Consider the following 23,661-nt stretch of genomic DNA (forward strand, 5'->3'; position numbering starts at 1 on the left):
AGAGAGTGTAACAAAGGCTCGGCCTGTTTGCTTGGATTACTCTTATTAGAATAGACTGATTGGTCAGTGATGATTCAATGTATTCTTTTGAGATACTTTGGATTTGAATTGTAATGAGGATATTTTTTAAAATATTTTTTATTTAAAAATAAATTAAAATTATATTTTTTTATTTTTAAAAATTTATTTTTAATATCAATTATATTACATATCAACATATTTTGATATTAGGACTTTGCCAGTCCTGTGATAGGTTTGTTATCAGGCGTACGGTAGCTAGCAATACAATGCATAGTTTTAAAAATCCAGCTACACCTGGAGGTTGATCCAGCATCTAGCCGATCCAAAATTAAAACCATGTTGAATTTAAAAAAAAAAAAAAAAACAAAACTCGAGTGGCTTGATTGACCCGGCAATCTGGTTGACCCGACAAGATTTGGTTGTAACTCGTTGATTTTTATTTTTTTTTTTACTAAAATGATATCATTTTGATTTTTTAAAATAAATAACCCGGTCAAAACTTGAAATCCAGATCTTGAACCGGAGCCGGGTTTAAAATCCAAAGAGCAGTGAAAGAGGAAAGCATGGCACATGTCGATATATTTATGACTACTTGAGTGGAGATGGTTCAAAGTTGTTGTCGAACCCATTTTTCTATAGACTATAATAATAGCCGATGCCATGCGGTCGCAGAAGTTACTGTGTGTAGGAGCGGGTTATCTAACTCTGACTAGGGATTGCTTCTTAACTCAAGAGATACACGAACTACTACTTTGCTTGCGTTTACTCCTTAACACATCTTATTTGGTCAAGTAAGATGCTCATTTATTATTATTATTATTATTATTTCTACTTGGGGGATTCATGCTGTACACGAATAGAGATGATAGTGGTAACTGTTTATTATTTATCATCAGATAAAAAATTTAGATATTTATAAATTATTTAATGAGTTTCAGATATTTATACATGTCATGGAGTAATGAGAAGATCCCAAAAAATACAAGGAGCAAAACTGCAAAAGTCTACAAAAAGAGGGGCAAATTCAGAATTCTTAAACTATCGAAGACTATTATCAATTTTCTGAAGAAATTAAGGGGGGAAATTGCCGATCGCCCCCCACCCTTCCCTCACATGTGGCTCCGCCCCTGATTTTAAGGATGAACATTTGATCTTTAAAGTCGCTTAAAACGACCCCAATTAACTTAGTGAACAAATCGCTAGCTACCAAGCTAGTTGGTACGTGGCATTCATCAACTTTTTGCCTGCCCGGTTGTACGGCACTTGACCATGACTCGCTTTTAAAAATGAGAAGGGTGGTTTTTGTGTTTTAAAAATTTTTATTTTATTTTTTATTTTAAATTGATATTTTTTAGTATTTTTAAATTATTTTAATATGCTGATATAAAAAATAAATTTTTAAAAAAAAATAAAAAAAACTCTATTTTAATGGATTTCCAAACGAAAAACACTTTGAAAAGTAACTGTTACCACACTCCCAAACACCCTTGACGTGACACCTGTACAGTATGACGGCTTATTTTTGTATTTTAAAAGTTTTTTAGAAAATTTTGAAATATTTTTATTTAAAATTAATATTTTTTTATATTTTCAGATATTTTAATGTGATGATATCAAAAATAAATTTAAAAATATAAAATAATATTATTTTAATATATTTTTATATAAAAATCATTTTAAAAAATATCATATCCAATAAATCTCAAAAATTGGTTATGTTGCAGTGTGACATGGCAGTGGCGGTGCGTGCAGAGAGAACGGTTGAGATTGTTGTGGAAATAACAGGTGGAGTGCGAAGAGTTAAAGGGAAATCTGTATGATTAATAAGCTTTTAATTTGGAGATGATTAATAAGGATTAGACGTCAGCTAATATTCAAGGAGTTGGTGTCAGTTTTCCCTAAGAAAAGGCAACGTTAGGGTGAGCTTTTTAATGTCTTTTTCTCGACGTTTCCTCTCTTCTCAGAACCACTACGTACACTTATTAGTCAAATCAACTTATTTACATGTCTCGGCTGCTTGTTTCCCTCTCGTTGCATGCATGCTTAATTTCTCCAGCTTTTAGAGCAATCCCCTTTTTCTCATTGCGGGTCAACCGTCTCTAACAACCCTCTTAATTTCTAGAACATACACAGTCGGCAAATTAATTGCGGAAATGCTTCTGGAATAATTAAGAGCTAGAGCTGTTCTTTACGTACTACATCAGAGAACAGCTAGCCTGTCTTTGAAATTAACTATTCTAAGGCAGCCTCGCATCCCTAGCTCTTTAGGGTTTGGATGGCTAGATTGAAAAACTATGAACATGTAATTAACTCCCAACATCGTGCATCTCTTTCTTTCTTTTTTATTTTTTAAAATAATATGAATATTCGGTCAGTTTGTGTATACCTCGATTAATTTCACGGGCTCTAAAATTAACGACCATGTAAGTCTCCAGTGATCCTGAGATTTGTGAACTGGTAACCTCTAGAAAATAAACATAAAACATAACTAGTTAAGTTATACCTATCATGATTATATCATACATTCTCTTATTATCATTAATGGAGGTGTAACAAATTAAGTTCATTTAATATATATATAATTTGGAATAACCAAAGATATAATTGATTTGCGAATGTCTATACTAAAAAACATTATGTGGGATTAATTCTAGTGAAAATGAATTCTAAGCAACGGCCGTGCATGTGATGATTAGATGTCACAATGTCTTTCATAAGAGGTAATAATGATTTTCTTATTCGTTGAAGAAAACCTATCATCTTCTGTATATAAAAAAGTGCATCATTCTGAAAGCATTTTTTTTTTTCTGTGTGTGGTTTACATGAGAGTACACGTGCTGCTCTTTTCTTTATAAAGATTATCAAGGACAAAAGGTGGGGTATTTTCCCACACAATAGTATTTTTTTAGTAGTTTTCACATGTATTAAATATATAATTTATTAATCATGTGCATGTACTGTGTATGAATATAAATATATCCTTAGAACTCACCTAACGGTTAAATTTTTAGATTGAAATGATTTTTTGACATGATATCAAAGTCTTGATAACCAAGCAGTCACGAGTTTGAATCTCAACATCTCTATTTATTTGATAATAATTACACACAATGTAATGTGAGTCTGTGCAAATTTTAAGTTTAGAGGGCTTTCATTTAAAAATATATATTAAAAAATAATATAAATTATATCCTGAAATCCCATTTATCTAAAATAAAAACTGTTTATGATTTTTTTAAAGCTAAAAAAAAAAGTAGTTTTAAAAGTTATGTTTTTTTTTTAATATAAAATAAAGAAGTTCATGATTACATGGCTACACTATCATCTATTCATTCCTGGTCCACGATCCTTGCACGTTTAAAATCCTTTCATACGATTTGGAGCGTTTATTGAGTACCTCGAGAAGCTTTATTATTATTATTTTGCATGAAAAAGCTGAAGGGAGGGTCCATGTTGTGTCACAGCCACTGAGCACCTGCAATTCTTCAAAATAATTACATGTTGGTGGCGCGTGTTCGCGATCAGATATTGCGCACGTGTTACATGCGCAACTTCATCTAAAGTGTTAGTGCTGCGTCACTATTGTATTGTTTCTAAGCTAGAATAGAAATTATTTTTTTAACCGTGTTAATTTGAAAAATAAGTTCATTTACTGTGTTAATGTGGAGAAAAACTCCAAAATTCCTCAACAAATAGGATAAAATATTTAACCATTCCAGATTAGAAACTTGTTGGGGTCTGTTTGCGGGCAGAAAGTCTCTGAAACAATGGCAGCGAGTATTTGGCACATTGCGCACCTACTCGGGTGACCAGAAATAAGACCACTAAAATTAGTTTGCATTGTTTTCGTGTGCCGTCTCTCTCACAGTTCCTATCAACCCAGCAGTGACCACCATGCACAAATTTTCCTAACAACTGCTCCTAAGACTTCCCTTCAATGCCATATTATATATAGAACCTCTTTATACAATCCCTCTCATTCAGTGTCCTCTGCAGCCCCTGTCAAAAAAGAAAGAAAAAAACACCAAACCTTGACATGGAAACCTTGCCTTTCCTCTTAACCCTCGCAGCTGCTACATCAGTTTATCTACTATGGTTCTATCTCCTAGCCCGTAAACTTACCGGCCCAAAAGTATGGCCTATAGTGGGTAGCCTTCCATTACTGTTCGTGAACCGGAGAAATTTCCATGATTGGCTTGCTGCTAACCTCCGTGCAACTGGTGGTGCCGGAACCTACCAGACGTGCACAATAGCACTTCCTTTCTTTGCTCGCAAACAAGGATTCTACACAGTCACTTGCCACCCCAAAAACATGGAACATATTCTTCGAACCAAGTTTGATAACTATCCCAAAGGACCCGAATGGCAAACTGCGTTTCATGATCTTTTAGGCCAGGGGATCTTTAATAGTGATGGAGAAACGTGGCTCATTCAACGCAAAACTGCAGCTTTAGAGTTCACTACTCGGACTTTACGGCAAGCCATGGCTCGATGGGTGAACCAGACAATCAAGAATCGTCTGTGGAACATTTTGGACAAGGCAGTTACAGAGAAGCATTCGGTGGACTTGCAAGAATTATTGCTTCGCTTAACCTTCGACAACATATGTGGACTCACATTTGGCAAGGATCCAGAGACTCTCTCGCCAGAAATGCCAGAAAATCCATTTGCTATTGCCTTTGACACGGCCACTGAGGCTACTCTACAGAGGCTTCTTTACCCTGGTATCTTGTGGAGAGTGGAGAAGCTCTTAGGAATTGGAGCAGAGAGGAGATTAAAGAAGAGCCTCGAAGTTGTGGAAACATACATGGATGATGCCATCGCAGCACGCAAAGAAAACCCGTCTGATGATTTATTATCACGATTCATGAAGAAGAGAGACGTTGAAGGTAACCACTTTCCAATCTCTGTTCTGCAACGAATTGCTCTCAACTTTGTCCTTGCCGGCCGCGACACCTCATCTGTTGCTCTTAGCTGGTTCTTCTGGCTAGTCATGAACCATCCTGAAGTCGAAGCAAAGATAATCAAGGAAATATCAGCTATACTCACGGAAACACGTGGAAATGATCGCCAGAAATGGCTTGATGAGCCTTTAGTCTTTGATGAAGCTGATAAACTGGTTTATCTCAAAGCAGCATTAGCTGAAACATTGCGTTTATACCCGTCAGTACCACAAGACTTCAAATACGTCGTGGAAAACGATGTTCTGCCCGACGGTACACATGTACCAGCTGGTTCAACGATTACGTATTCTATTTATTCTGTTGGAAGGATGAAGAGCATATGGGGCGAGGACTGCATGGAATTTAAACCAGAGCGATGGCTATCGCCAGAAGAGGACAAGTTTGAGCCACCTAAAGATGGCTACAAGTTTGTGGCCTTTAATGCTGGACCCAGGACTTGCCTAGGGAAGGACTTGGCTTACTTGCAAATGAAGTCCGTGGCTTCTGCTGTGCTGTTGCGCTACCGTTTATCACTGGTTCCTGGTCACCGTGTAGAGCAGAAGATGTCTCTTACATTGTTCATGAAGAATGGGCTCCACGTACTCTTGCATCCACGTACTCTTGCATAGGAGTGTTCCACCATTCTCATCAAATCTCTGGAGCTTGTCTTGCTCAACTTTGCATTGCTTGGTGTTTACAGGAGACGACCAAGACAGCCATTCAGTCACAAATCATGGGGGTATTACTGCCCAAAATTCTGTTAAAGGGTCATTTTTATTTGTTTTTTGTTTCCGTTTTTAAATTTCTTGTTCATTGCTGGGTTCTAAATCCAGTACGTACGTATACAAGCCATTCAAAATTAAGAGTGTTCGTCGTGTAATGTTGTATATTCGATATCAACAGATGTTTCTTTCATATGATTATGTGAATAAAAAAGAAGAATTAAACACTACCATTATTAACTCTTGCCTGCTGTGATGCTTAAGAATCTGCAACAAATTTCCTACCCTCCTGCTATGAGAGTTTTGTGCGCTCTATCACAAATGCACACGCATGGTTAATTTATAGGTTAAGGAATGTCGAGCTGTAAATCTAAATACATATAGATGGCTAATTATTGAAGTAATGAGCTTCTCTACTTCAGTTGGCCTGTCAAGTTTCCCTCTCAAGGACTTTCTGATAATCTAAAATCATAAATGGCCCATCACTAGATCTGATTAGACAAAAAGATACATCTAATAAATGGCTACCATTTGAACGTTGCATCAACCTGGACAAAAACTAATTAAAAACAGAGATCCACTCATAGTTCTATCAATTTCTCTGCGTAAAACCATTGAATCAAGCTCACTCTTCAGCAGAAATAAAACACTTGGAAAGAATTACCCGTTGTCCCACAGATCATGCCAAAAGATGTATACACGAAAATAAAAAATTACCCTAATGAAATTTTTACTTGGATTGATAATTAGATAATATAACTACTGCGAAAGCAAAAACAAATGAAGAAACATGCTGTAAAATCATAGAATTGATTCATTAGGTATTGAATGTAAACATTTACAAGCAGCTTTGGAGATACTTTACAGGTATATTCTTCATTGAGATGTATGCAATTGTTTCATTTGTGCCAGAGGCCCTGACATTGCATGCAACACAAAATTTGAGCTCAATTTTGGCGTTCAGAAATTTTGCCAGTTCTTCAAGCTCAAGAGTTTTGTATGAAGTTATTTGTCTAGTTGTTCTTCCATTTAATCTCGTTCACAATTTCACTTTTTCCCATTCAATCAACTGATCCTTCTGTATTGGTGCGGGAATCACTGGGCTTGCTTGAGCTGTCACCTATGTTAACTTCCATGAAAGCTAATCCAATATTTTCTCACCCGTTGAAAAGAGGTTCCAGACCACTGTTCCAACCAAGTAGAGCCCCACTGAAACCTTGAAAACATCATCCCAAGAACCTGAGAAGATAACGAGGGAGTGAAGCAATGCACAAGAATCAGATGGTGTAAGATTCAGTGTCTCAAATTTCAATAAAGAAGGCAGGGAGAGAGCCACACAGGAAACGGCGATGTAAAACTCAGTTTCTGAAGCATTCATAGCTTGAATTAAAAGGCAACAGTTAACTAAGGCAATGAGAATCTAGCAGGGTAACACGGCCATTTCCCTGTTCTCTTTTCTGTATTCAAAATGAGGACCATGTCCACAGAAGTTTTCTTATCAGAAAATCTAATGGAATCCTTAGTTTTTAGCTTCTAACAATTTGACTTTCTTTTTTAGAAATGGAAACAAATTCATTACAATTTCCAACTAGAGGAATTGAACTTTGAAGCCCAAATAACTGTTACTCCAAGAATGCAACTTCAGTGTGAAATAGGCTACATTTTATGACGAGTGACGCTAGGCGTGGCAACATTAAATTTTCCTCAAGAAACGGTTTCAAATCCTCTCATGTTCAGAATTCCAAATTATCTAGATTAAAAAGGAGAATAGTAGCTAGTTAGTTTTTGCCATCTAAAATATTCTAAAATCATGACCATTCATTTTGAATTTGATGATTTAGATTTAGTGAACAAGATAGAGCATACGAAAAACAAACATGAAAAAACCTGAATCAGAAAGAGTGAAACTGTCGTCTCATTTCATTAAATAGATGACATATTACCCTTTTATAGTTCGCCACATTAGTAGTTATGTAAATTTAGTGAAACTGTTAGTATCCTACACCACGCAGTAGGGGCAATCCTTTTTCTTCTTTTTTTCACTTTTGCTTTATCTGGTTTACTAAACCTTGCACTAGACGATGGGAGGCAACCCTCTTCATCCTCTAAAAACCTATTCTCGGATTTGAATATGAGACCTCCAATTTGAAAATCCTAAGTTTTAACCATCCAATTGTCCTCTTGGAAACTAGGACTTAACTCTAATACACAAAGTTAAAAACAGCTGTCTTTAAAACCATAACAAGGTTAATTTGAACGAAAATTCTATTTTTGAGCCTTCAAATTGGTCTTGACTAACAAATCCAAGACCAGAATGACTGAGCTAGAAGTGACTTGGACAACTTTGGCATCCTAGAAAATTTCATATTTTTTTCTGTTGGTTTTCTTCAAGGATAGTATAGTAGACTTTTGAGTTTGTCTTACCAGCAGCAATAAATGCCAAGGATGAGTTCTTACCATGTTGCAAGATGTAACCAGTGGCTGCAGTTCCAAACACCCCTGCCAATACTCCAGCTGTATTGGATAGACCAAGCAACACTCCCTGGAAAAAAATTACAAATAAAAATAGAAACAATTAAGTAAACATTCCTAGGAAATAGAAGCAATGACAGCATATAACAATACAACAAAAACAGCTATTCGACATTGAATTTCAAAGACCTCTTGAAAGGCACCCAATGGTAGTTGATTCGTGACAGCAATTAAAACACAATTAGTAGCCCCCACTGCTAAACAAGCCAGATTTAGGACATCAACAGACAACAGCATTACAAGGATTGATACTCACAGAATATCGAGGGGCAATATCTTGATGGTTTGAATATAGACCAGACTGGGAAAATGCATCAGTTCCCTGTTGAAGAAAAAGAAGCAGTTAGTTCAAGAGAAGAGAATTTTTTAAAAAAAAATGATCTCATTCCACTAAAGCAAAAAAGATAAAGAAAAATAATTAAACTCTTAGCAGAAATTTCTCTGAGTTGAGATGAGACAACGGAACTCCATGTATGGTCGGTTATAAATAGAACTTACAAGACAGAAAAAAGTGCGAACAAATAAACCATAACAAATGGTAAACAATGTGCAATACCTTTGCAAGTCAATACATATAAATTTGAAAAGTGGAACGGTGCATGTTTTGATGTAAGAAGCAAACCTGGCTGCATGCCATGCACAGAACAGCCATTGCAGGAGAATCAATGTGGCTCAACTGAGTTAGGAAGAAGGCAGGGCCAAGAAAGCCAATTGATTGCATGATCTGTTAAGGAGGATGGAGAGCATGTTCAATTATCCATACAAAGTTGAACGAGTGAAGAAACATGATGAAATAAATATTGCTTAACATCACTATTATAAAGCATGTTTCATTTGCCATGTAAAATTGAATGAACGAAGAAAGTACAGGAAATAAATAGTGCTAAGAAGAAGCAAATAAAGCAGAGATGATAAGAGAGGGGGATTGGTGAATTTTGCACCACCCTTAATGATACCTTACGGACTGTTGTTACAGATAAACCTTTGCTCACAAGAGTATCTGCAATCCAGCCTCCCAAATTTGCAGAAAATGCCATTGTAAGCCAGGGCAAGACACAGAAAAGGCCAGATTCTGTAAGATTGAACTTCAAGACCTGTATGGCCAAAAGGAGATTCTGCTCAGTGGTATTATCAAGAGAAAGGTTGCTTTTATAGAAATGAAATTGCCAAGCTGTAAATCTCTTCTGCAATTTGTCAACAAGAAGATAGCAAAACTGAAGGTCAAAGAGACAGTAGCATGTACTTCCTTGATTCAATGCATCGTTAGCAGAATTTGACAAGGAGGTTAAGGTACAGGATAGATGAATTGTAAATGAACTGTGTATCTTATAACAAGTAGCCTTTTATGGTTTCGTTCCTACCTGTACCTCACATGTTAAAATGCGTGAAGATAACACCAACAAGATTTTTAAAATCCTTGGAGAGTCATGACATAAAAGGGTTATCTAATAAGGAGTAAACGATTCACTTGAAAATAACAGCTTCAAGGTCAGCCATCCCATAGTAAGCAGCGAGTCACAACACCAAGTTTCTCTTGTCATGCAAGTGATACATGGTTTCCCATTGATTCTCACCACTTTTCGATTGATTTATGACGACCTTGACCATACATTATTCGTGCTTAATGGTTACTCCATTGACTATTTTACCCATTAGCTAGCTAAGATAAAATCACTGGCTGCAACTCATGCACAATAAGACAAATGGAGTCCAAATGTCAAATGAACAGTTTAAACTCTGAGAATTCTCAAGATATCTGGGATATGTTTTTATATGTTACAACAGGTCAAATCATTCAATCTCGTGATGGAAAAAAAGACTTACTTGATTATAATATGTTGGCATCCATGTCAAAAGAATAAATGTTCCCCAGTTGTGACAGAAGTGAGACACTATTAGGGCCCATACAGGGGCTTTCGACAAGATTAGTCTCCAAGGGATCGATTCAACAGGTTCCTTGGAAAAACTGTTCGCAAAAATCAACTTCTTTTCTGCAGGCCGCAGCTGAGGATCGTCGAGAGGTGAACTGTGTGCCTATAGGTAGAAAGAATGAAAAATGAGCATCTTGAAAGGTGACACGTTCTTTATTAGGGAAGAGAACCCTTGATTTAAAGCATATTTTGCATGAGGAATCATAATTTCCATGGACAGAAAAAATAAAGGCTAAACAGAGGTTTAATCATCTAGATTATGGAACTTGTTAAAAACCAAAAAGCTTCTTGTAATAGTAATGGAATTATAATTTTACTATCTCTGCAACTTCCAATAAGTTGGCAAGAAACATGCCATACGAAAAACAATGATAATCTACAGAGTGCAAAATTTACCTTACTGAGCCATGCAGCAAACCAAACCGTTCCTAGAGAACCAAAGGAGTAAAAAACCGATGGCCATCCAAACTGATGTATTAAAAATGGTGAAAAGGCCAGGCCAGTAACTGATCCAAGGTACATCCCGCTGTACACAAACGCTAATGATCTACTCCTCTCTGATACAGGAACCCATTTGGACAGAATGTTATTCATGGCAGGCATCGCAACACCCTGAAGCAGTACCAAATTAATTTAACAAACATCCAAAATAGAATATGACACAAAGTCGCTCGTTTTTTTTTTCTTGCTAGATAACTTACCTCACCAATCCCCATGAAAGCGCGAACAACGAGTAGGAAGGGCAATCCAACTTTAGCAGCAACAGGTGTAAGAATCGTAGCAATGGACCACCAAATGACAGCAAATCCCAAAACCTTCTTCCCGCCCACTGTGTCCGCCCAAATGCCACCAGCAACCTATCAATTAGAACAAAAAAATGTGAAATAAAATTATTAATAAGCAAATACATAATAATAATAATAATAATTAAGGGGGGGGGGGGAAGCATGTTAAAGTTACTTGGGTGAGTAAGTAGCCCCAGAAAAATGAAGACTGGATCAAACCGACAGTGGCTGGGTTCCAATTGTTCTCGGCTGACATTGGAAGTATTGCAATGCTCATATTTACCTGCCAAGAAGCATCTGCTCATAATTTACTTCTTAATTACCCAAAAAAATTAAATATACTAATTATTTTCCATAATCGGAGTTAGAGTACTATTTTCTCCTCTTTATAATAATTCAACATAACAAGAAGGAAAAAGAAAAAAGAAAAGCAAATGTGGGCAACATACTCTATCCATATTGCAAAGAAGAAAAGCCGAGAAACAAAGAATGACAATGACCCATCGTTTAGGGAACTCTTCCCACCACGGCACCGTACTATCCAGAACAACATCGTCCAAAGCATCCTCCTCCAACTTCGCCGATTCCGGAACCGTCTCCAATATCTCATACGGCTCCGACTTAACATCAGCATACACTTTCCCTGTCTCACCCCGACCCGAATTCCTCACCGAGACCCGAAAAACACAGCATCGGTGATCAGTATGTAACCGGACTCGAAAATTAAGCCGCTCTCTAGGTCTTCTTTTAGGGGATGAGATATCGGGAGGAGATTTTAGAGGGCGAAAAGTAGGGTCGGTGAAAGAGTAGAGAAGAGCTCTACTAGTGTTCATGGTGGTGACGTTAGGAAGGGAAACTGTTATTGTTTTTTACCACATTTGAGCAAGAGAGAGAGCAGGATATGATATTTTGAATAGTAGTAGTGGAAGGGATATTTTTATAGGGGATTGGTACTGGTTTTGACATGTGTCCTCCTGTGATTGACGGGGATTTTAGGCGGGGAGTATAACGGAAAACAATATCAGTTGCCAGTTGGCCGTTGGGGTTATACTGTATAATTGGTGTGCTGCGGGGTTGTTTGAAATTTTTTTACTATAGAACAAATATTTAAATATTATTAGCATATTTTTTAAAATAAAAAATTTTAAAATATGATATATATTGAGTAATATATTGGTTAGTATTTATTTTTAAATATTGAGATAAAAATATATTAAATTGTTATTAATTAACTTTTTAAATTTACAATCTAAATCATTTGATCATGATAACTTTATAAAAAAAAATCAAAATAAATTATGAATGTCAATTCTTAATCTACATAATACTAAATGATAAAAATTAAACAAATATTAAATAAAAAATATATTTGAGTCAACATGAGTTAACCTATCAAACACGCAATTTAAGTTATGAGATTGAGATAACCCTATATAAAAAAAATAGAAATTACAAAACCCAATTTCCAACAAACTCAATATTGAATGATAAAATTTTTTTAAAAAATAAATTAAACAAATGACCCGAAAAAAACAACCCATGTCAATCTAAGCTAACTTATTAAACTCATGACCCGCTTCTTAACCCTTAAGACTATAATAACTTCATAAAACAAATATAAAACTTCACTCCTAATAAATTCAATGTTGAAGGTTGAAATCCAAAAAATAAATAAATGAGACGAAAATAACTACATAGAAATCGAACTAAGAAAATAATATGAAACTCAATTCTCAAATAACCTAATATTCAATGGTGAAATTGAAAAGAAAAAAAAAAAATATATATATATATATATATATTTAAAAAAGGACCAAAAAAAAACTGAGTTAACTTATCAAGCACGTAATCTAAGTCATAAATAATCTCATAAAAAAAAATAAAAAAACAATTACGAAGCTCGATTTTAAAAGAAAAACATATTCAATTAAAAAGGAACCTACAAAAATAATTAGGTCAACTTATCAAACCCGCAATCTAAGTTATGAGATCGAGATAACCCTGTCGAAATCAAATCAAAAAAAATTTATAATACTCAAATTTCAACCAACTCAGTGTTGAAAAATAAAATAAAAATAAATTAATTAAAAAAGGCAGTCTAAAAAAAAACTCAAGTTAACCAGTAAAACTCGTGAATAGATAATGAAATCGATAAAAATTCATATAAAACAAATAAAAAATTTATGAAACCCTATTTACAATATATCTAAAATTAAAGATTGAAATCTAGAAGAGAAAATTTAAATTTATAACACCTATATATAATCCAATATTTAAAAAAAAAACGAAGGATAATATAAAAAACAATATGATATTGGGAGATTAAAAAAATAAAACAAAAAAAATAGGGTTACTGAAGGGTAAAATTAAAACAAAAAAACAATAACAAAAAAATATTATTTTACAGGCATTGCTATAATGATTGAGCCTGTTAGTGTCATGTTAATGTTAATTAACTCAGTGTGTTTTTATTTCGTGGGCTAAAGATAACAATAAAGTTTAGGCCCATTAGTAATTTGCTTAATTTTGAGTTCGACGGGCTTTGGTTACGTGGAAAAGAACCTAACCCCACTCATGGGCTTTTGTTTGGATCCAAACTTCAAATGCTATAGTTGTTTATTTGGGCGATAGCCCATGCTCTGCTCCCAGTGATTTATCCTAATTATTATGTAGTTAAGCTTAGCTGAGAGGAAAAGGATAAAGAAGCATTTTTACTGATTATTTTAGTAACTGATATGGCAATGTGATGTGATAGATGGTCTTAAGTCGGTGATAAATGATTCACAGTTAATTTTTTTAAAAAAAATTAAAATAATAAAAGCTTGGTCATTCACTATGCCCAGTTACATTTTGTTGTGAATTCACGCTCTCGAATGACTGTTTCGCTAAAATCATTTAGCTAGGTAGGGTAAAACAATCTTTTCAATCAGGTTTATTAGTTATTATTGTATTAATTAGAAATAATTTTATTTTTTTTACATTTTAGGTGTGTATGAAATGATTTAAATACCCTTTAAAAAAAGAAAAAGTTGGGACCATGCGATTTTTGGTTTTTTAACTTTTTGATCACACGATAAAATGACTGCATTGCATTTAAAAGGAAAAAAAATTTGGAGTCCAGAGGCATTTTTATATCTTTATCATGGAATTTTAGCTATAATTAATTTGAAAAGGGGGTAATTTAATCTTTTAATAAATATAAATATAATTAAAAAAATAATTAATGCATGTTATGCATCTACCAACAAGTGAAAGGAGCTTGTATTTTTAGGGCAATACCTCCTAGCAGTCCAACGTCATCTTGATGATGATGTTAAAAGCATCGCATTATCCTATTCCTATTGGTCAAGTCTGTTAGCACATCAAAGAAGCAGTTGAGCTCTGGTAGATTTTTTTCTTTTCTCTTTCCTCGCTTTGAATTTCTTGCTAGTCATTTTAAAAATCAAATATGTCTTGTCAGTTTGTATTTGTATCAGTTATGATCCTCGTTCTTTTGGTTGCTATTTGTTTTTCTTTTAAAGCTTTTTAAAGCTAATTTTGTTTTTAATTTCACCGCTTAACATTTTATTTTATTTATTATTTCTATCTAATTTGGTTCTCAATCTATTTTATTGTTTTTTTATTTTTTCATTTCATCACTCAATATTTTATTTCATTTATTTTTTTATCCAATTTGATCCTCATTATTTTGATTATTTTTTTAATCATTTTCTTGAATTTGTTTTTCAATCTCATCTCTCAACATTTGAATAACACCAGATCTGTGTATAATACTAAATTCACATAAAATAAATGTTTTATTATGATTTAATAATAAATAAATATCATTGTCATTACATTAAAGTTAATTTCATCCATAAATGTTACTTTATAATTTACGGCATTATACATTCGTGTTGTGCAAGTCAATCAAAATTGTCTTTTTCTTTGTAATATCCATCGCAATCTTCTACGTTGATTTCGTTGTTATCATAATCTTCATCAACTTGTGTATATCTGTTGGTTCTTAAAACATCATTTAACTCTTTAATGTCAACATCAACAAGTATTCTCGACAACACAAAAATTTAAATTTTCTCATGAGTCATTAGATGAAGCAACTCGATATGGATCTACTAACTCATCAAGTTGAAAAACATCATCCCCTACAGTTAATTCATCGTTGTCATCCTAAACAACCTGAACGCGACCCCTAAATTTGATTTTCATTATAGATAATCAATCAACTCTTGAATAATCATTTCTAAAGAAATGAGTATATATGTGGTAAACTTGGTGGCATTACTTGGCGAAAATAAAAACAACATGTATTAATTAATTGTGTAAACTATATAAATAATAGAACATTGATTTAACTTAAACTTATTCAAAATATTTTAATAGTATAGCTAATTCATTGTTAGTTATCTACATAAATTCAAATTTCTATATATAATTTTATAAACTTAAACAAATATAATTTTATAAAATCTCAGACAAACCCTAACACGAATAAATCATACATTTATACAGTAAATTTCCATGAAAAAAAACTATAAATCAAGTAAACACCAAAATAAAATACATTCATTACAAAAATAAGTACTAAAAATTAACATTTTGAAATCGAGTTTAAATAAAAAATGAGTAGTTTTGTTTATTTGAAGAATCAAATCAGGGATGCTGGCAAACTGAGTGTTGGGGTGACTAGATTTGTAATAGGAGGTTGATTTATGATAAAATTGGGGTGGGGGGTTTTGTGGTGTTTTTTCAGATAAAAATGAAGGAAGAAGAAGAAAAAAAAACAAAAGGGGCTGGGAAGGGTCGCTTGTCATATCATAAATTAAATATTATTGACGGATATATAAAAAAAATTTAAATTTGTCAATAAGTTTATATGTAAAAATAACACGTGATCGTACATCTTGAATTTTTTAAATTTCTTCTCTTTTTATTATAATTCTTTCTATATATATATATTAAGAAAATATTTTTATTGGTATTTATTAATGGATAGAATAAGGAACTATTTTATTTGTAAAATTAACTATAATCTACCGAAAAAAAAGAAGAAATCCGCAAATGTACAAGAAAATTAAAAACTCCGTGTCAGAGTCATCAATGGCGTCAGAATTACAGGCCCCGTAACTGGGTCCGAATAGACGCCTCATGACCCAGCTGCCCCCCTCTCTTTGACGAGGGAAAGAAGAAGTACAACTACAAGGGATAATTTTTTTCCATTTTGATAATCATTGCAGGGGTAAGACGACCGTGGACTATAAACTATATAGTATAAAGTGAAAATGCAGTGCCATTTTTTTCTTTTTCCACTTTAACGCAACACAGCCCTCAATTATTTTAAGAGATGCAATGACTTGAAACGAAAGGCTAGTTTACATGTAAATGTGCCAGTGCTCATGATTATCATTGATACCAAATTTCACGGGTTCGAGTCCATATGTAGATTGCCCTGGTTAGAGAAAATTAAGCACTTTCCCAGCCAAGTGGCAGCAGTCCCTTGGCATTTTGAAGGTCTGACAAGTCACTGGCGGTGCCTCTTTCGAAAAAAGAAAAAAGAAAAAAAATCTTCCACGATATTTCATAAACTATAGACGAGGGCAAGAGGCAAGAGATTCACGTGATGAAGGGATGTTGATTCATATATACACATTGTCTGTATGTGTTTTCCCCCCTTACGAATGTCGTGTATGGATTTTCAAAATAAATCTCCGATCACATAAATTAAAAAAGAAAAATAACACACTGCTCTTGTGTGTAAATACATGTTATTTTCTCAAGACAAATTGTTTGCTATTTTACTCTAAAATATGTGGTTTTTTTTTTTTTTTTACCGCATGCCAAGACTTCATTGTTATCTTTTCACATATTATTGTGGATAGACTATATAAAATTTTGTGTTTTTTCAATTTGTTTGTCAATCTTTTTTCTCCCACTGATTTAGTTCTAATTAAAACTAATTGACTTTAATTACTTATAAAAGGATGAGATTGAAAACAAAGAGGCCGTAATGAAAAGTGTGTCAAATATAAGTGACATGTCATAAGTCTCGCAGAAAATACACTTTGATCCATGAACTTTAAAAATCATGTAAATTATACAATTTTAGTACCTCAATATTTTTTATATTCAATTTGGTAAAAAAAATTTATTTTTGTTATTTTTTAGTTTTTGGTTGAGGAGGGGGAGAGAGAGGTCGTTGGATTCCAGTAATAAAAAGAAAAAAATGTTGTTGACACCTATTCAGGCCACCAAACACGGACAATATTTGTGTTAGATGATTCTATTTGACGAGGAGAATTCATATTAAGGGCGAATGATTGCAAATAAAAAATAAAATTAAGGGCCAATCACAAGGGTCTGATTGAGTTTTTTTAGATTAAATATCTTGATTTACATCTATCTCTTGATTTTTTAAGTTTTATTTTATATATCATTTATAACTTTTATTTATTTATTCTCGTTCTCGATTTACTTAATTATATTTATGTATAAGATTTTTAATTTAAACTTAGATTTTCTAAACTACATAAATTTATTAAAAAAATCTATATATATAATATTTTATAAAAAACATAAAAATATCTAACTTGCGCGAATCACGTCACAGAACTAGTTCACCCTATCACACGTTACTTGTCTCTTTCTCTTTCACACACACGTGTTCAAACAGAGAACTGTGAAAAGAAATATAGGATGTACACCAGAAGAAGCTTGTTTGTTGCCGCACGCTAACAATTATATTTTCTTTCTAGTTTTTTATCTCTATTTTCTGATTTTATTTTTAATTTTTTTATCACTAATTTTGATATCTATAGGTGGCTGCACGATCGCATGTATAATTAATTAAAACTTAGGATAAATATAGAAACGTATGCAAGGAAAATGAACACATTTATAGTTTTTGATGTTGATATAATTAAGAATTTTCAAACTAAAGCTTTGAAATGGAACAAATTGTAAGCCATAGGGAAAGTATCATTATCAGATAAAGATTATGTTAGATTTAAGCCTTTTTTTATGTTTTAAAAATTATTTTTTTATATTTTTAGATTACATGCTAATATTAAATTTTTTTAAAAATAATATTTTAATATATCTCTAAATAAAAAACATATAAAAAACAATTATTACTATAATATTAAAATGCTCTCTTAATTTGTATAGATTTCATTTGTGTGCGAGTGTGATAAAAATCATCGCTGGGGTGTGTATAACACAAATAATAGAGCATTAGGATTTGTTTTGTATTTAAAATTAAAATTAAAATTAAAATGTCTACCAGCCAACCCGTAGAGCAGAGCTCACCATCCGTGAACTGTGAGTAATGTCGGCAGCTTTCTTTCTTTTTTAGGAGGCTCGGAAAAGGGAAAGAAGAGATAACAGTGAAAAGGTTCAAAAGAAGCAACGAACCAGTGAACAGTATGCTTTAAGTCAATTTTATTTGTTGACCATATTTGTCCCTGTGAGGTATAAATCAACGTACTCTGGATGTTGACCTACTGAGTCGCCTGGTAAAAAATGCTGTGCACAACTCGGTTTCGCGGTGTTTGGTATCAAGGTTCAGTCTGTTTTTTTATTGTTGAGAAAAATAAATAAATATTATTTTAATATATTTTTAAACAAAAAATACTTAAAAAAAAGACCTCAAACACTGTAATAAGCTTGTGAATGTGATCATTTGGTTTCATATCCTGTAAGCTAATTTAAGGTGACATTTTATCAAAAGGTTATTGATGTTGTTCAAAGACATAAAGTTTGTTCCGAACTCGCTCGATAGTATTTGTCTCCATGATAGCTATTCAGTCTAGGTGAAAAGACATATAATGACATCAATAATTAATGTTTTGTGTCACAATTAACCCAGCAATTAAATATCTCTCTTTTTTTTTTTTTTAATGTAGGTGTCCGGGCCAGCTTGCACGCACCTCGACTAATCCCACGGGCCCTGAAGTTAACGATCATGTAAGCCTCCAGTGGCCATCATATGAGCAACCACAGCGCTCGAACCTGAAACCATAGAGAGAGCAAACCTCTTGCTTCCAAGTTCTTACCACTGGACCACCACCTAGATAGTTAGCAATTAAATCTCTTAATTCATGGTTATTATGACTGATTGACAAGAATGTTTTTTTTAATTGAAAATAAATTAAAATAATATTTTTTAAATATTTTATTTTTATCATTAACACATTAAAATTATTAAAAAAACATCTAAAAAAACATTAATTTTATATTATTTTAAATAAAAAACAAATTAAATAGTAGAAAAAACAGTCATGTCAAACAGGCATCCGAGAGTAATTACTGACCTAATAGAAAAGATCATACTGGCCCACTTGGAAAGAAAAATTAATTTTATGTGTTATTCAATGAAAAAAAATTAAAAAGCATTTTGAAAAGGTAGAAATACCATGTAAAGCAACAGGCATCCGAGAGTAATTATTGGTCTAATAGAAAGATCATATTGGCCCACTTGAAAAGCAAGACAGCGATCTAGTATACGATCATGTGGCCCACATGATATTCTGAAAAGTTTGGCTTTGCCTTCCAATGTCTCGCGAGTTGAAGGAAAGATTCAGAAACCAAAATAAAACAACCTTAATAAAAAGATTTAATTACCATTATTACTGCAGGAAAATGTAAGAATGGCTACCGAGGGCCGACTTCTGATATCTGTGTTAAACCGAGAACCACTCGTCAGCTAGCTTGGCTGGGGTTGTGGTGTGAGTGTGATAAAAATACCTGCACGATGCTAAGAACAGATCGGATTGTTTTACTATATATTGGGAGGGAGGGGAGTAATTAAAATCTACTAGCTAGTTATGATACAGAAATCATTTTCTCAAATATGGCTTCTCTAAATGACTCAGAAAAGAAGAAAAAAACTTCACAAAATTACTTTTAAAGATTCTTCATACGATACATGGTCACTTCTGCTTATGGGGATAAGGAGATTTGTCGTTGCTATAGTTAAGAATTTAACTAGAGGCTGAGACTCTGCAGAAGATCACGTGTTATGGGTCATATATATATGCTGAAAACAGCCAAGAAAACAAGGATAAAGGCAAAATTGGCAGACTAGTACGTACGTCGTAGAACTGTAAGCATCGGATTCTTCTGTAAAGCACGGGAAGAGGAAGAGTGGCAATACCTGTTAATCACTACAGATTTATAAATAAAGATTTTGAGAAAACGTCACTGAAATTCATGTAGTTAAGAACTCGTAAGAGTCAGGAAATATATATATATACACACACACACATACAAGTTTGTCTGATTAACCAGGAACCCCTGCACGTGTGGAGATAGCCACGTTCATTATTTATCTAGGGAATTACGTACATTCCTCCGATGATTAATAATAAGATACCATAATGTTAATTTGCAGGTGATGGATGCATGCATCATCAGCATTAGGGGAGTACTCCACATGCCGAACCCACCTTTCTTGCACCCTCTTAATAATTTCTCTAATATTTGCAGGTGATGGATGCACGCATCATCAGCATTTTTGCAGCTAATGCATGCATCATCTGCAAACTTCTCCTGTTGATAACGAGGGTATTTTTAGCTAAGGAATTAAATAAACTGAAATGAGCTGAATGCAGGTTTTAATGCATATGGACACCTCTCATATATAGCCATAGATATGAATCTTACCCCGGCCCCAGCAACTTTATAATGTTGGAAATTGTTCTTGGGGAAGATGTTGATCAGGATTAATTCCATTCCATATATATCGATCGACCTAACTAATTAATTAAGGTAATTAAACTTTCAGAACTTGATTGCCAGACCCTGTTCTTGGGTACTTCAATTTGTTGAATTTAGAGTGTGCCGCAGTTATATTTTTAGTAAGTTGAAAGTCTAAAGATCAAATGCGTAGTTCAGTTCGGGGAGGAGATTTTGTATAAGATTTTAGAATTTTTCTGGGAGCTATATATTGGCAGTTACTTTCGGTTGAAGGTGATTTTAACAGACAACCTCGGCTACAATGATATTTTGTGCTTTAATTAACTCCATCGTTATCTCAAGAACAAGAAAGAGAAAATATCATGCTGTGCCCACACAGGAAAGAAAATATAGATGACTGATATGCTGTGAAGTTGCGTTGCACCTACTCTTAACTTTATTCTTCCATGCCCCCACCATTAATGTCAGCTTCCTTTACATTCATTCTTTCTTTCCTTTGCTATTCTTTTTCCTAGCTTCTTCCATCATTCCTTCTCACATGATCCCCCCCCTTTCTCTTGGAGAGCAATGCCTCATTGATGTCCTGAAGAGTTAATTGCCAAAGCTCAAGCTGATCCCAAAAACAATGGCACCCGATATAGGATCAGTCTTTAACAAATTCCTATCTCTCTTTGTCCTTCTTCTCCATCTTGGTTGCTTTATTTTCACAACCAAATTAGATGATCACCACCCTAATAGCCCTCCGCCAACCAAGAAACGCAAAAAAGTCTCTCCTCTTGCTCCCATCTCTTCTTCTCCTTCTCGCCTAAAATCCCACAAAGCTCTATCTTCCTCTTGGTCCTATCTCAAAAGCATTTTCTCTTCTAAATCGTCCAAAACTCAAACTCAATCTGGAACTCCGACTCTAACCTCAGCAAGATCATCACAGCAATCCATAGTCCCCACGATTCCGCCTGAAACTCACCTGCCCGAGCTTCCACCTCGGAAAAAGTCAAGTGGGTCTTGCGAGGAATCCGATATCTCAACAGATCACCATTTCTTTCCTTTAAGAAATGATATCTTTCCATGCACTGCTTGTGGTGAGATTTTCCAAAAACCTCAGCTTCTTGAACAACATCAAGCTACCAAGCATGCTGTCACACAGCTTCTAGATGGCGATTCAGGCAAGAATATAGTCCATATCATATTTAAAACCGGGTGGTCATGTAAAGAGAAGAGCCCAGAAATCCATAGAATTTTGAAGATCCATAATAGTCCAAAGATACTGTCAAGATTTGAAGAGTACAGGGAGTTTGTCAGAGCCAAAGCTGCAAGAAACAGTAAGAGAGGAGACGAGAGGTGCATTGCTGATGGTAACGAGCTCTTGAGGTTTTACTGTTCAACCTTTATGTGTGATTTAGGACTGAATGAGGATTCTAGCATTTGTAACCAGCAATATTGCAGTGTCTGTGGGATAATCAAGTCTGGTTTCTCACCCAAGATGGACGGAATTTCTACACTATCTACTAGTTGGAGAGCACACATGGCGATACCTGAGGAGATTGAAGAGGAGTTCAAGTTCATGAATGTGAAACGCGCTATGCTAGTTTGCCGGGTCGTCGCGGGTCGGGTCGGGTGCGACCTGGAAGAGGATGTAGACAAGCAGGATGGCGGGTCTGATTCTGTCCTGGGAAGAGGTGGCAGTGGGGTCCACACCAGGTTGGATGAGGAGGAGCTGTTGGTGTTTAATCCAAGGGCTGTGCTTCCTTGCTTTGTGATTGTATATACTGTGTGAGTGTGACCATGATAATAGCGTATGATCCCTTCCTTCTGCTTTGTAGTTTTTATAATTTTGATGGATTGTCTAAGTGGTGATGGTGATGGTGATGGTGTCATGCGAGCGTTTGACTTTTCTTGATCTGCGACCGTGACCAAAATATGGTCACCGCCCCATACCATTGCCCCAAGGAGGAGACTACAGAGTCTTAACTAGTAGATAATTAATGCCACCTGGCTTGCTCTGCTTGTGATTTTTTTTTCTTTTTTATTTATTGATTATTTATTATTAACCATTATCAAGGGCTATGTTCACCATACCTGTCATGTAATAGATAACTCGCCTTCCATTTGGATTTTGGGAGCACTAATTGTGTGTGTTGCTTAGATTGCAGTCTATGATATGCAATTATGCATGGGCCAGTAAACACGCTCTTGGTGTGTTCGTGAATTTTGAGCATAATAATTCTCAATAGATTCTAAATTTGTGAAAGTGGATGTTAAATTAATAAGGACGTGCTATTAATTTAAATGTGATTAATTGTTAAATAACCATCTTAATTAAATTTTTAAATGAGATTACATGATTTAATTTATAATATTTTTTAATACGAAAATCTTTTAAATTTGAAATTTTTATAAACTAATACTATTTTATTTTATTAATTAATTTTAATTAAAAGAGATAATTGAGTGGTGACATTTAAACTCTTCACCATCTAGTCAATAAAGTTAATTCTCATGCCAAGCTAGAAAACTATTTCAACAAAAAAAATTAAAAATTAAAAATAAATTCTTAAAATTTAATTTATATTATTCTCTATAAGTTAATTTTTCAGTGAAATATTTTTACTTCCTCGATACCTGAAATCTAAGATGAACCGGGGCTGCTGTTTTTGGGTTTTAGTTAATCTTTATTTCATTAACTCAATTAATGATATAAATTAGATTGTCCAGATAAGGCAAAAGATAAAAGTTTTGCTAATCAATTTAACCATGAGGCGTCGGTGATATAAATTTGATGTAAATTATTTTTTATTTTAACACATCAAAATATCTTCAAACACTAAAAAAAAAATTAATTTTTTACAAAAACATTTTTCAGCTACCAAAATAAACGAGACTCATTCTTCATTGTAGGAACGTGGGTCCATTTTTCATCACAAGAGATTTTGATAAGTCGTACACTAAAGAAGGGCATGCCCCGTAATTTTTTTTATTAATATATAATTAGTTTTCATGTATTAAAATTAAATTCTTTTCTATTCAAATCTCTAAC

The 23,661-nt window shown here is 33.9% G+C and overlaps 3 protein-coding genes across 3 annotated transcripts; 2 read left to right on the forward strand and 1 right to left on the reverse strand.

The window, feature by feature from the left end:
• Positions 1-3,697: 3,697 nt before the first annotated feature.
• On the forward strand, positions 3,698-5,919 carry LOC7481488 (cytochrome P450 86A1). The gene has a single exon (XM_002314081.4). It carries the CDS (start codon positions 4,058-4,060, stop codon positions 5,591-5,593), a length of 1,536 nt encoding a protein of 511 aa, XP_002314117.1. The 5' UTR covers positions 3,698-4,057; the 3' UTR covers positions 5,594-5,919.
• Positions 5,920-6,477: 558 nt separating this feature from the next.
• On the reverse strand, positions 6,478-11,850 carry LOC7481487 (sodium-dependent phosphate transport protein 1, chloroplastic). Its single transcript, XM_002313353.4, has 10 exons — positions 11,384-11,850; positions 11,110-11,217; positions 10,851-11,006; positions 10,546-10,761; positions 10,043-10,252; positions 9,175-9,312; positions 8,841-8,942; positions 8,475-8,540; positions 8,144-8,228; positions 6,478-6,925 (listed from the first exon to the last, which is right to left on the reverse strand). Exons 1-10 carry the CDS (start codon positions 11,765-11,767, stop codon positions 6,828-6,830), a joined length of 1,563 nt encoding a protein of 520 aa, XP_002313389.3. The 5' UTR covers positions 11,768-11,850; the 3' UTR covers positions 6,478-6,827.
• Positions 11,851-21,053: 9,203 nt separating this feature from the next.
• LOC7468574 (uncharacterized) lies at positions 21,054-22,753 on the forward strand. The gene has a single exon (XM_002314080.4). It carries the CDS (start codon positions 21,253-21,255, stop codon positions 22,399-22,401), a length of 1,149 nt encoding a protein of 382 aa, XP_002314116.4. The 5' UTR covers positions 21,054-21,252; the 3' UTR covers positions 22,402-22,753.
• Positions 22,754-23,661: the final 908 nt, after the last annotated feature.

Source organism: Populus trichocarpa, chromosome 9 (assembly GCF_000002775.5).
Source record: "Populus trichocarpa isolate Nisqually-1 chromosome 9, P.trichocarpa_v4.1, whole genome shotgun sequence".
NCBI classification, from domain to species: domain Eukaryota; kingdom Viridiplantae; phylum Streptophyta; class Magnoliopsida; order Malpighiales; family Salicaceae; genus Populus; species Populus trichocarpa.

What these genes read in the sequence shown, in the direction of transcription:
- LOC7468574 (XM_002314080.4), top strand. Translation starts at nt 21,253, where the DNA reads ATGGCACCCGATATAGGATCAGTCTTTAACAAATTCCTATCTCTCTTT.
- LOC7481487 (XM_002313353.4), bottom strand. Translation starts at nt 11,767, where the DNA reads ATGAACACTAGTAGAGCTCTTCTCTACTCTTTCACCGACCCTACTTTT. An exon ending in CTGTAACAACAGTCCGTAAG is followed by an intron (nt 8,943 to 9,174) that starts GTATCATTAAGG and finishes CCTCCTTAACAG; the next exon opens with ATCATGCAATCAATTGGCTT. An exon ending in ATATTGCCCCTCGATATTCT is followed by an intron (nt 8,229 to 8,474) that starts GTGAGTATCAAT and finishes ATTTTTTTCCAG; the next exon opens with GGAGTGTTGCTTGGTCTATC.
- LOC7481488 (XM_002314081.4), top strand. Translation starts at nt 4,058, where the DNA reads ATGGAAACCTTGCCTTTCCTCTTAACCCTCGCAGCTGCTACATCAGTT.